Source organism: Papio anubis, chromosome 7, assembly GCF_008728515.1.
Source record: "Papio anubis isolate 15944 chromosome 7, Panubis1.0, whole genome shotgun sequence".
NCBI lineage: Eukaryota > Metazoa > Chordata > Mammalia > Primates > Cercopithecidae > Papio > Papio anubis.
In genome coordinates this window covers 59522852-59535921 of record NC_044982.1, presented here as the reverse complement: position 1 = coordinate 59535921, position 13070 = coordinate 59522852, and the positions used below count along the sequence as shown (strand labels likewise).

The following is a 13070-nucleotide window of genomic DNA, read 5'->3' as shown; positions in this document are numbered from 1 at the left end:
AGCTGTCCTCAGGATGCACTGTGCCATTAAAGCTGGAGTAGATATAAGAGCACAAATGCTTTATGTCATGCTCCCTTTCTGATGGGCAATTAGATCGTTTCCATTTCTTTCAACATTATAAACTACCACAATATCCTTGTACATAATTATTTGTATGACTGTCTGATTTTTTACATGATATAATTCCTATAGTGATATTAAAGGGTATTTCAAAAAATTCAAGGTTATAATCTGTGGGTATGTTTTGGGATAAAGAGAGGCAACTTTCTTCTTCTTAAACGAATGTTTCTATGGAATGTCAGATAATATATAATTAACTTTAAATGTTACCTTCTAAATTTAGATTTAATACTTAAAATATCTAACTTTTGACCACATTTGATAATTTTACATATTTCTTCATTGCTATGAAAAAAGCCAGTACTTTGAGCTAAAATAAATGTACCTAACATAATACAAGTCTAAAAATTTGTTTTATTTTCTATTTTAAGATAAGGGCAACATTGATTTGAAAATTACAACGGGAAGAAAATATTTAGTAGTTAAGCCTAGACAAAGCATCCTTAGACTTTACATCAAAAAAACACAATCCATAAAGGAAAAATAAATAATTTGGACCTTATCAAAACTAAAAACTTTCTCTCCACAAAATACCATGTGAAAAGGATAAGACAAGGTGCAGGCGGGGAGAAAATATCTGAACAACACATTTCTGGCAAATGACTTTGATGTTGAATATAAAAAGAGCTCTCAAAACTAAACAATTTAAAAATGCAATTATAAAACAAACAAAGGACATGGTTAGACATTTCACAGAAGAGGATATTCAGATGGCAAATGAAAAGATGTTCAACTTTATTAGCCTTTAGGAAAATGCAAACTAAAATTGCAATGAGATATCACTATACACCTATCAGAATAGTTAAAACAAAAACAAAACAGTGACAATAACATATGTTGGTGAGAATGTACAGAAATTTGATCACTCATACATCGTTGGCAGAAATGCAAAATGATATACTCACTCTGGAAAGCAATTTGGCAGTTTCTTATACAACTAAACATGCAACTACTATGTTGCATGCCATTATAGTCCTGGACATTTATCTCAGAGTAATGGAAATCTAAGTTCACACAAAAATGTGTACATGAATGTTCATAGCAGCTTTATTTATAATAGCCCTGCACTGGAAACAATCCAGATGTCCTTCAATGGGTAAATGGTTACACAAAATGTAGTACGTGCATACTACACAATATTACTCAGCAATAAAAAGGCACAATCTATTGATACATACCACAACTTGGATAAATCTCCAGGAAATTAGGCTGAAAAAAGCAACTCCCCAATATTTATGTAGTGTATGATACATTTATGTAACATTCTTGAATTGACAAAACTGTAGAAATGGAGAACAGATTAATTGTTGCCAGTGGTATAGAATTGGCTGGCTGAAGGGAGATGTATTGTCAAAAGGCAACACTAAAGCAATCCTTGTGGTGGTTGAACTGTTGTGTATTGACTGTGGTGATAGATAATGAACCTACGGATGTGTTTAAAATACACAGAATTAAATACACACTTACATGCAAGCACAAATAAACCTGGGGAACAAGATTAGTGGATTGTATCAATGTCAATGTGTTTGTGATATTGTACTACAGTTTTAAAAGTTATCATTGGGGGAAAATGGGTAAAGTGTATATGAAACCTCTGTGTTATCTCTTACAACTGCATGTAAATCTATGTCAAAATAAAAGGTTAAATTTTTACAAATTAGCAACATTTCTGTCTATAATATATGTACATATATAAATATTAATGATTAACTTTTGAAGAATGCCAAACTTGTGCTTATTCACTAATACATGTCTAATTTTTCTAACTTTTACATTCTAAAATAAGCATGATTATTCAAAAGTCATTTATATTAGAAAGTAATACCAGAGAACTTACTTCATTTGAGGGCTAATATAATTTATGTCAGTTACATAACAATATGAAAATATTTGCATCATTAAAATGTCGTGGAAAATTCTTCCTTGTCTATCCTCAAGATAAAACAAGGTTAAAAAAAGGGTTATTCATGAACAAAAATTTAAAACTATTTAGAAGATAGATTACTGCATTAAGCCATTATTTTGGGAAAAAAAATCCAAAATGGTTTCTTTGCTAAATATTACACCTGATATGCATTACCTCATTTAATCATCATGGCATTATGAGATGGGTATTATTATTGCTGTGCCTTTTTTTTACAGGTGAGTAAACACTTATGTAGCACTTCTTATTTACCAGTAATGTTCTAAGTGTTTTACATATAGCTCATAAATTAGGCAACATACTACCCCCTTTTACACCTGAAGGAATGGAGGGAAATTGTATAAGGAAGAATACAGGCAGTCTGGCTTCAGACTGTTCTACGATGTGTCCAAGAGACACTAAGTAACAGATAATTTAAACCATCTACATAAAGTCACACAGCTACTAATGGTGAAATCCGGATTTGAATGTATGTTTTTTCCACTACACCAATGTTTACCAAATTCTGATTTTTTGATCATATACATCAGAATTATTTAAGCAGCTTGTTTAAAACCTAGGCCCTCTCCCTTCCTGCATCTCTATTGACTCTAAACTTCTAGTGCCAAAACCTTGGAATCTGAATTGTCAACAACCATCCTAGGAGATTTTGATTAACATTAAAGTCCCAATCTGGCTGCATTCTAATACACAAAGCAGGTTTTCTATGAGGCTCGAATGAAGTATCTGGAATAAATGATACCATATTTTATCAATTTTAATGTTATTTATTTATTTATTTATTTGAGAAGGAGTTTTTGCTCTGTTGCCCAGGCTGGAGTGCAATGGTACAATCTCAGCTTACTGCAACCTCCACCTCCTGGGTTCAAGCGATTCTCCTGCCTCAGCCTTCTAAGTAGCTGGGACTACAGGTGCCTGCCACTACATCCAGCCAATTTTTGTATTTTTAGTAGAGACGGGGTTTCACCATATTGGCCAGGTTGGTCTTGAACTCCTGACCTCAGGTGATCCACCCATCTCGACCTCCCAAAGATCTAGGATTACAGGCGTGAGCTACCGCGCCCGGCCAGTTAATGTTTAATTTTTAAGAACACTTTAACATCTCTGAAATAGGACTAACTGTTAAAACTGGTGGTTCCCGTAATCACAATAAAAACAGATTTTTTTTTTCTTCTTCATGCTACGTAAAATAATGTTGCTTTAGATTTGTTAATGTATGCAGGTTCACTGGATATTAAAATACAAGAGACATTGCTTATTAAGCACTGTTTTTGTTTGTTTGTTTGTTTGTTTTTCGCTCCGGGGTCACACATGAAAGGGTGCCCTTCTACATGCCGTAAGCGTCAGAGTTCTGGAAAAAAAAAAAATCTTAAGTCTTCCATCATATGTAGAATCACATATACTGTGTGTAAGTTACTAATCCATGAACAGATAAAATAATGAGTTTCAGAACACTTTGAAAATGATAAATCGTTATGTAAATGCTGTGTGTGTATGAGTGTAAGTGTAAGCATGGGCTTGAAGTAAGATTATTAGAGAAAGTAGAAATAACTTGATGATGCTCATTTCCAAACTTGGCACATGCGCATTGTAACAGACATCATGATTTTCAATATTCTTCTTTTTCTTTCTCTAATAATAGGAAGCATATCAATAAAGAGTGCTCTTTATTGCTTGCTATGCTCTAGGAAATTATTTAAGTGCTTTTCACAGATTATCTTATTTGAGCCTCCCATGAATCCTGTGAGATACCATATTATTACTCTTGCTATTATCCCTATTTTACAGGAGAAAAAAGCTGAGTTGTAGGAACATTAAATAAGTTGATTAAAATTACTTAATGAGAAAGCGCTAAAGTAAAAGTGTGAGCAGAAGCACTCTGAGACAGGAACTTGCTTGTTGAAATACGTCTTAAAGTAAAATTTACTCTAAACTAACCTACATAATGCGACTTCACATAATACAGTAAGGAGAAAGTGGACAGAGAAGTCAAGTTGTAAATAGTCACTGAAAAGGAAAGAAGAGAAAGCAAGAAGATCATGCGGTAAAATATTTGCAAATGTGTTTATTGCAACTCCTTTTCAAACTTACTTGAATACTTTATTTTCACTTTCTAGATTCTGTCTCTACCAAATGCATTTGATTACAAAATTTTCCTTTTGTCTCTCTTGTACTGATGTGAGCACTCATTTAACTAACTTCATTTTAAACTACATTATCCATACCTATTCATATTTTCCCATCTCTGTGACTTCATTGTCTGTGATTCTGTTCTATAAACTCTACAACTCTGTTCTTTGATCCGCTGCATATATCTGACAGGTGGACATTCTTCTCATTCTATCTACATTTTCTGCATTGGGTATGCGATCTGAACCTACTCTCAGGAAAATTATGAAATGAATGTAGTCTTTCAAGTCCTATACATCTTCTTTTAGCATGCTTCTCCTTCTTTTTCCTAGTCCTTCCTGGTAAGTTTTCTCAGTCTATTATTCTAGTTATTGGAAGATTTTGATCTGATAAAATGTGCCCCATATTATTAGGAACTAATATCTTTGTCTTATGAAAGTATTTGTAGTTTAAAAGAAGACTAAATGGAAAAAAGTAACGCTAAGGATGAAGGAATGGATAACTGAGTGAGAAATTGCAGAATAATTGCATCATATTCTATAGTGGGGGGATTGAATCAGAATGGGTACCCTTCTAGCATGCCCAGATGCGACTGTATTGGAAAAGCCTTTTGGATACATTCGAAATCTCAGTCTCGTACAAGATACTATCAAAATCTGAAAAAAGAAAGATGTATGTTTCTTTCATTAAAAATTCAAAACAGACATTGTATTACTTATTTTTCATTTACTTAATAATTATTATTTGGCTGCCATATATTAGCACCATACAATCCTTATATTTTGGACTCATCAACCTGTTAAATTGTGTTAGTTTTGAAAATTAAAAAATGTAATTCAAGGCCGGGCGCGGTGGCTCAAGCCTGTAATCCCAGCACTTTGGGAGGCCGAGACGGGCGGATCACGAGGTCAGGAGATCGAGACCATCCTGGCTAACACGGTGAAACCTCGTCTCTACTAAAAAATACAAAAAACTAGCCGGGCGAGGTGGCGGGCGCCAGTAGTCTCAGCTACTCGGGAGGCTGAGGCAGGAGAATGGCGTGAACCCAGGAGGCGGAGCTTGCAGTGAGCTGAGATCCGGCCACTGCACTCCAGCCTGGGCGACAGAGCCAGACTCCGTCTCAAAAAAAAAAAAAAAAAAAAAATGTAATTCAAGGCAGAAACAAGTTAAAATAATAAAAACGAATAGTCCTCTCTATTCAAGGCTGTTTCCAATTTTGAAAAATAATTTGTTTCTTATTATTTTGTTCCATTCATAATATCTAGTTTCTGCTGCGTGAACTATTATCCCAAAATAGTCTTAATTTAAAAATTTTGTTTTACAATTCAAATTATCATACAACTCTGAAAAATATTTGCATGTCTGAGTATACTACACTTCAAGTTTAGATCCCAAGAAATATATACTGCAACGAACACTAGAAAGGAGCTAAGACTTTGAATTTAGCTGGAGCTTATATGATCCTACTCATGTAAAATGAAGCATAATATTCTATAATTAATACATTTTAGTTATAGAGATTCCCTAAAGTATTATTTTCATGTATAATTATGATATCTAACACAAAATATACAGAATTCGTCTAATTTTCCTTAGTTTAAATATACAATGATTTTCTTTGCAGAAACATTGACATTTGCTCTTTTATTAAGAAATACGATTGTTTTCTGTAAAAGTAAGAAGTGCTAGAAAATTATGTTGCAAATGGTTAAACTGTTTCTTCAGTTGGCTTCTCATTTTTTCTCAATATACAGGAGATCTCTTCTGTCTATGAAATTACATTGATTTCATTAGTGAAAGATGAAGTTGCTGCTTATTTTTAGGTTAAATGAAAAAATTCTGGTCTAAATATGACTCTAAATCATAAATTATTTCAATAATCATTAATTCAGTAGTCTCCATAGAACCGTGACTTACAATTTACCTAGGTTCAATAGAGACTACTGAAGATGTGAATGACACATCCTTGCTATGGAAGAGGTTACAGTTTCATTTGGGAAGCAAGTATGTAGACAACTAAAGACTACCAGGAATACAAATATAGGTAAGATCCTTAATTCAACTAAAAAAGCATATGAAAAATAAACAGTAATTAACGCACAGTTAGAAAGCAGTTGGGGGGTTGACTTTTGAACACTGTCAATGAGTCTGTTAATGTTAATTGTACCTGCATTTCCAAAATTTCTTAGATTTATTCAGATATGTAATACCAAAAATAAAGATAAAATTAGCCTAAAATGTCAGTAGGGAAACAATGATACGCAAGTTAATTTTTAGAATTCTCTTTCTGCTTTGGTTCATTCAATCATTGTCAAGCAACATTATTTGTTTCTCCCAGAAAACTCACATTTAGCCTAGTGTCCCCATGAAATATGTGATTAAAACTATCTTCCTGAATAACATTAGCACCATTAAACCACAATTATTTCACCTATCATACAGAAGCCCAGAGTTACTAAACTGAGTTATAATTCTTAAATCACATTAATTCAGGAAGATTTTAGTGCCTGCTTGTTTAACACAATCTTATAAATGATCCCTTAGAAAGGATGTAAAAATCCACACATATCTTAATGGGCTAATTGTGCTCACTGCAGTGTTGAGTCTACAAAAGCTTTTCAAAAGTGAGAGAAATGATGGCATTTTTATCTTAAATTGCAAACATAATTGCTCTTATAAATATCTTTTTGTTTCTAACTTAAGTGCTATTGACAGTAGAAATTTCCCCAAAACACTAATAGAGTATTTAACATAATTTCATTTATTGAAAAAAAAATCCAAGGGAAAATAACATACAGCTATCTGAAACTATTTAGCAGGAGGAAAATATCAAAAGGAAAATGAAATTAAATCTAAACTTTGAGATTTGAAATGAAACTAATATTCAATATAAATTTAATACAATGTATATTTGATTAAACTTACACATTTAAATATATTGATGAAACTCAAGAAATAAAAATGACATCCTGGAAACCCAGGACAACAATTAAGAGCCATACAAAAACGAACTGAAACTAACAAGCTAATCCCTATTTTATAGAATTTCCCATTGTTTTATTGAAAAATAAGAATACATTTTAGCTCAACTCATGGAAAGTTAGTACAATTGAAACTAAATTCAATCAGTTGTAAATATTTCCTTGAGAAAACTATTTCAGTTTCCACCCAATGTTTAACCTCTGCCCTACTCAACATTTTGAATTCCAGTTCCCTAATTTCAATATGTTCAATGTACGTTCAGGGTAGTGATATCACCACTCTTAATTTATTAAGCTTTAAATTAATATGTTAATAAAGTCATCCATACACAAATATATGGAATATTTCTCCCTCTCTAAGCCTCGCTTATTTTTCTAAGCAGACATGAAGATATGGATTGATTCAGAACTGACATAGTTCACATAAAGATTTCAAGTCTTTAGTCTTTCTTTTTCTGTGTAATAACAACATACATGTTTACTGATAAATATTATGCATATTTGGCAAAGAACGTTTTATATTAGATTTGAAAAAAGTTCCGATCATTCTGTGGTAGCTTTTCTCCTACATAGAAGTAGAAAATGCCAGACATTGCTTTTTAAAAATAAGCACTAAGAAAACTAATAAACTGATTAGTCACAAAGGGAACATTATAGGAAAGGAAATAGCTTGGGAGTGAACCCTATGATTTTATTGTTTTCACAGAAAATGCAATAACTCCTCATTGACATCAACTACCCAGTTGCAAGAAGAGTGTACCTTCTGCTTTGGTGAGACACAGATGAAGCAATTAGTAAAAAGTAGTCATCAACCAAGAAGCAAATTAATTTGGGGTAAAATTTTTCCAGTTTAAATGTCTGTTGATTGGCCCTGATCTTTGAAAGGCACATTAAAAAAAAAAAAAAGTATTGTGGTAAATAATATGCATTCACAAGAATACTTGGAAATCAGTCTATAAAAATCAGATTATTCCATCACCATCTTTCAAATCACTAATCAGAGCAAAGAAAAATCGATCATGAAAAACAACACAGTCAGGTTCATACAGTCTTTATAACTAAATGAATTAATTGTTCTTCGAGTTACACATTTTATTGACATATGTTTATTATAAAGTTTTTAAAATAAAAATGCATGTTTGGTGAAAAGTTAATACAGTTGTAATTTGTATTTCATCATATTTTAAAATACAAAAGAATGGAATTGTTTTTACTCTATTACATGATGTAACTGACTAGCTGGGTTGTAATTCTCAATGTTATAATTATCATAATTCATTGCCATGCCGAAGTCAATTCTGCGTTATGTGTGAAATGAAATACCTCTTTAGTTTAGCCTATTGCATGACATTGTGGTGCACCATGCATCTTTCAAATCTCTTTAAGAAAAATTAATGACAGGCCAAACTTGTGACAAAGTACTGTGAATAACATTGAAGGAAGAAACATTTTAAACAGGGGTATATTATGATTTGTGGTGGAATTAAAAAACACGTAGCAGGAAAAAGAAAAAAAAAAAGAGTGAACCTAGGTATATATATAATGTACTTAAAGAGAGGACTCAGATTTTTTAAATGGTCCAAATAAAAATTACATTATTTTTAAATACTGCATAGTCAGTGAGCATTTGATGTAAACCTTACAAATATGGTTGGGTGTTTTTTTTTTCACTTTAGGGTTTGTTGAAAAGTAGTAACATTAGGCATTGTTTGGCACTTCTGGCAATGTTAGTGACTTCAGTGAATTTCATTATATCTATGATGCATTTCACATATCACTACAAAGAAATGCTGCCAATTGCAGTTAAAATGGGCCCAATTGCAGAGATGTTAATATGGAGAGAGACAAGCATTCTTGAACTCATGAAATAGAATAATACTCCAAATTAAAATTGGGATCAATTACTGGCAATAAGAGATTACATGGTATATTCTTTCTTCCAGAACATTAAAAACTCCATTGTCTGGTGCCTCTCTATAAAAGAACAAAAAATATTGGCATCAATTACACTTTAAATATGTTATCAAAATGGAAAAGGAAAAATATGTTGGTGAGTCCAGTTCATAATAAATACAAAAAGTATTAGAAAAAGGAAAGCAGTTGCTAAATGGGTGTTTTAAAAGTTTCATTATTTTTACTAACATTAAAGAAGAGGTTACTTAACAAAATTTACATTTCACTTGTTCCAGTCTTTTAAAATTTCTGCATTTTATCCATGTACTTTCAATTAAAGCAACTGAACATATGATCTGTAGTGAAAAATGTTGATTCAAATTGTTTGTTGGTTTACGTGAATGATCCAGAACCCATTTGAGATATACATTTTATTACCATCTCAATAAGCCTGATTGCTTTGCACTTCTTCTGATTGCCCCTTTGTTCTTCACATTCATCTGCAATTTTTTAAAAATTTAATCAAAATTAATTTGTGAAGTACCAGCCAGTTCTCATCAACTTCTGAAGCATTGTGTATTCTTACTGTTTGAGATGGTAGGAAAGATTTTAGTATTTTATAAATGCTTAGTAGTAGGATTGAAACTTTTTCTTACAGTAGTTTCTTTGTGCAGGATTACTTAGGATAATAGGACATTTGATTGTTTACTGGAAAAGGACACATGTATATTCAAATATTCTGAAAATAGTCTTTTTTTATTTAATTCTTATTTTTTTGCAAAAGCCTCACTCAAATCCATTTAAAGATCAAGGGAGGGAGAGGCAATGAGTTGAGTCTCCTTTTAGATCTCAAACATTTTCATTGCTACTATCATGAATGAGAGTACAGAAAATCAATTAAAAAGGGTGATCTACTGATAAGAGATAGTGGAGAAAAGGGGCTAGTTGCCACAAAATGGAAGTCAAGATGAAGAGAAATTTTGTAAAAAGTAAAAGAAATGCCCCAGATATCGTGTACTTGAATCTCTTTGGTCTGATAAAGTGTTTAGGTTACTGTGAAACTCTGAAAAAATTTTAATATGCCTAATTCATTCAAATAAGTTATGAAACTCATTTGTTTATTATGTTTAATTTAAAGGGCTTGGTTCAGATCAATTCCATCATTACCTAAATATTCAAACTGGTCCCCTTTTGAACTGACTGAAAATAGACATTAAATTCCAGGTTCATATATATTTCATATTTAACCTTCAAAGGTTTAACTGCTTTTTGCATGTATTACAAATATAGGAGAGTGCATCAGGGAGTTCTTATTAAAATTTCTTTCTGCAGACATTAAGGTATGTGGAACACTGAAGATTTATCCCATGGTAACCAATAAATTGTATAACTAATTTCATTTTAGTGATAAGTGAATATTTCTCAACAAACACACATACTGCTTGTCATACCTTACCTGGAAAGAGGCTTTATTGAACATAAGCTGTAAAATTATATTTTAAGTTGAATTACTGAATTTGCACAAACATTTCTACAGAATTGTTTTAAAAAATCAAGCTTTGTCGTTTTCCACTACATTTTGTTGTGCTTTTTATATTAATACTCGCAAATGTTATAATTTAATACTTATATTCCAATTACTTGCATAAGCAGGTTTTTTTTAATCCTGGGGTGTTGAGAGAACATATAATAATAATATTCTTCTTAGACAAAAGTCTTTTTAAATGAAGTTAAAAGCTGAGATAATTTAAGGAAAAGGATCTTCAAATTTTCATAACCAACAGGTTTAAGTGAAATTTACAATGCATTGGAAAACTGGCTGGTTAAAGATATGATTTGTCCTCAGGTAGCTCAAAATCATTTTTACAGGTTTTTGTTTTTTTGTAAAAGTGTTTTTTAATCTTGGTAAAATAATAAAATAATATTTCACAATTTGCACAGAGTCTGACTAAAGGGCAGAGGCATATTACCCTCAGAGTTTAGAATAAAGCCAGATTTTTCAGGCCCAGTTCCACTGTAGAGTTAGTATGCACTGCAATCCCAAACATTTTCTTGTTCCCTCTAAAGCTAGGGCCAATTTCATTTCAAATGGAGGTTAGAGTAAAAAAAATCACTTTTGTGTTCTACCACCTTCTGCACTAAGTATTCTTAATAACCTTTTGCTCTGGTTGACCCATTTAATAACCTGGAAGAAAACAGTGTTGCTCCATGTCTGGTCTCAATGGAAGTAATTTTCTAATGGACAATAAGCCGAAAGGCCATGGCTGTCTAGGAGGTTAAACAACAAATATCTTGTCTGCATGGGCTTACGCAGCAGCTTCGGTCCTTTCTTCTTCAGAAGCGGCTTTGTTGTCTTGCCTGTAATTTGCACATTTAGGCTCTGTAGTTTGTTTATAAAATAGTTTTACACAAACCACTCTTAGCAGTGCAAGCTTCTGAGTTGAAAATTATTCAGGCTTGTTTCATTGAAGGCACTTGGTTTCCATGGCAATTTATAAAAGATGGTGGTTTGGTTTCTTCATTGGAACAGATGACGTAGTTTGGGTGTTCAAGTGGCCGCAAGCAAACTCCGATAAGCCTGTGTAATATGTAAGCCCAGGTTTACCATCCTGGATAGTAGTGCATGCAAAAAGAGACAGCACACAGTTATCTAGCTTAGCCATGGGAGAAAAATAATAATAATAAATGTGGGATAGGGATAAGGTGGGGAGAAACATGAATGCTTTAAATAATTCTGAGTTCGGGTTATTTTCAAGGAAGGGTAACAGCCAAAGGTAAAAGGGCCTACATTTATTTAATTCTCTATGAAAACCTTCTCGAAAGGAAAATAAATGCCAGCTCTTCACGTACCCTGTTTACAGTGAGGTTTTTGTTGGCAGGCCATTAGGTTTCCATGGTAACAAGCAAACTATTCATTTGAAACAAAACCAGCCATGACTTTGTGCTTTGACAAGGATTTCTATAGCTCTTTTTTTTTTTTTCTTTTTTTCATTTTTTTTTTTTTTTTTTCCAGAGTTCAACCAGATGACGCTGTAATCTTTTTAGCCACAAAAGCACCTGAAGGTCTCTTCTCTACTCAGGTCAAGAATATCTTTTATGTTTAGTTTGGAATAAGTTATACTTCCATGATGTCTTTTTATCCCCAGTGCTTAAAAAAATTTGTTTTTATTATTTTGTTTTTGAGTCAGTAGTCAGTGGAGGAATCTTTGGTAGTTTGTTTGTTCAATGTCCATTTACAAAGACTCTTTCTTCATGCCAGTGCCTGGTGAATCTTTTATAGCCTCTGCCAGGATAAGGTCACCTTCGAGGACTCAAGATAGAGATGAGGACGATAATGGGAAAAAGCCATATATGAACCAAAATCCCAACAGCACCATCAACGGAATCTAAAGATAAGGAAAATAAATGCAAACAAAAAAAAGAAGAATAAGCATTTCACGTAGCTACTAACACAACCTGGGTGAATAATAAAACAAGTATAGGGAAGCTATTTATTTTTCTTTTGTTTTGTTTATCAGCTTTATTGCTAAGGGAAGTGAAAAGGAAAATGAATATATGGTAAGGCACTTGATAAAAAGATTTACAGATTTTAAATTGATATAATATGCTATGAAAACTTGTTCGTGAGATATTCACAGAGGTTTGTGGTTGAGCTCAATCTTAGAGAGTTCTGCTAGCCCTAGGAAAGCAGGAACATGGAGAAAATTATCAGAAATCTTCACAAAGTAGATTTTTGTTTTTCAGGCTTCCAGAAGTGGATAAGCTTGAAGACTGAAAGAATATCTTAATGAAAACTAGAAAGGGATGATTATGTGTACCGAAATTAACTATTGCAACTAGTAGATTATCCATGTTTAGATCAGTCCATTATCTATAAATTATACAAATCATTTTCTCTTTAACTTTTAGAGGCATGATGAAGTCCATTCTAACTAAAAAATCCCTTCCACCAATCAGCCTGGAAAGTTCTACTTAATTGGCATTTCTGTTAAAACCTGGTGTCCAGGTGTTGCCTCTTAGAG

General features: G+C 32.6%; 1 protein-coding gene across 3 annotated transcripts in view; it reads right to left on the bottom strand.

The window, feature by feature from the left end:
• Positions 1 to 10071: 10071 nt before the first annotated feature.
• MDGA2 (MAM domain containing glycosylphosphatidylinositol anchor 2) overlaps positions 10072 to 13070 on the bottom strand; it is an 840045-nt gene continuing 837046 nt past the window's right edge. For 2 of the 3 annotated variants that reach the window (XM_009211479.4, XM_003901752.5), the window contains exon 16: positions 10072 to 12434. In XM_009211479.4, coding sequence (XP_009209743.3) covers positions 12346 to 12434 — 89 coding nt within the window. In that variant the 3' untranslated portion in view covers positions 10072 to 12345. The remainder of the gene's footprint in view (positions 12435 to 13070) is intronic. The other variant, XM_009211478.4, reaches the window with a different exon arrangement.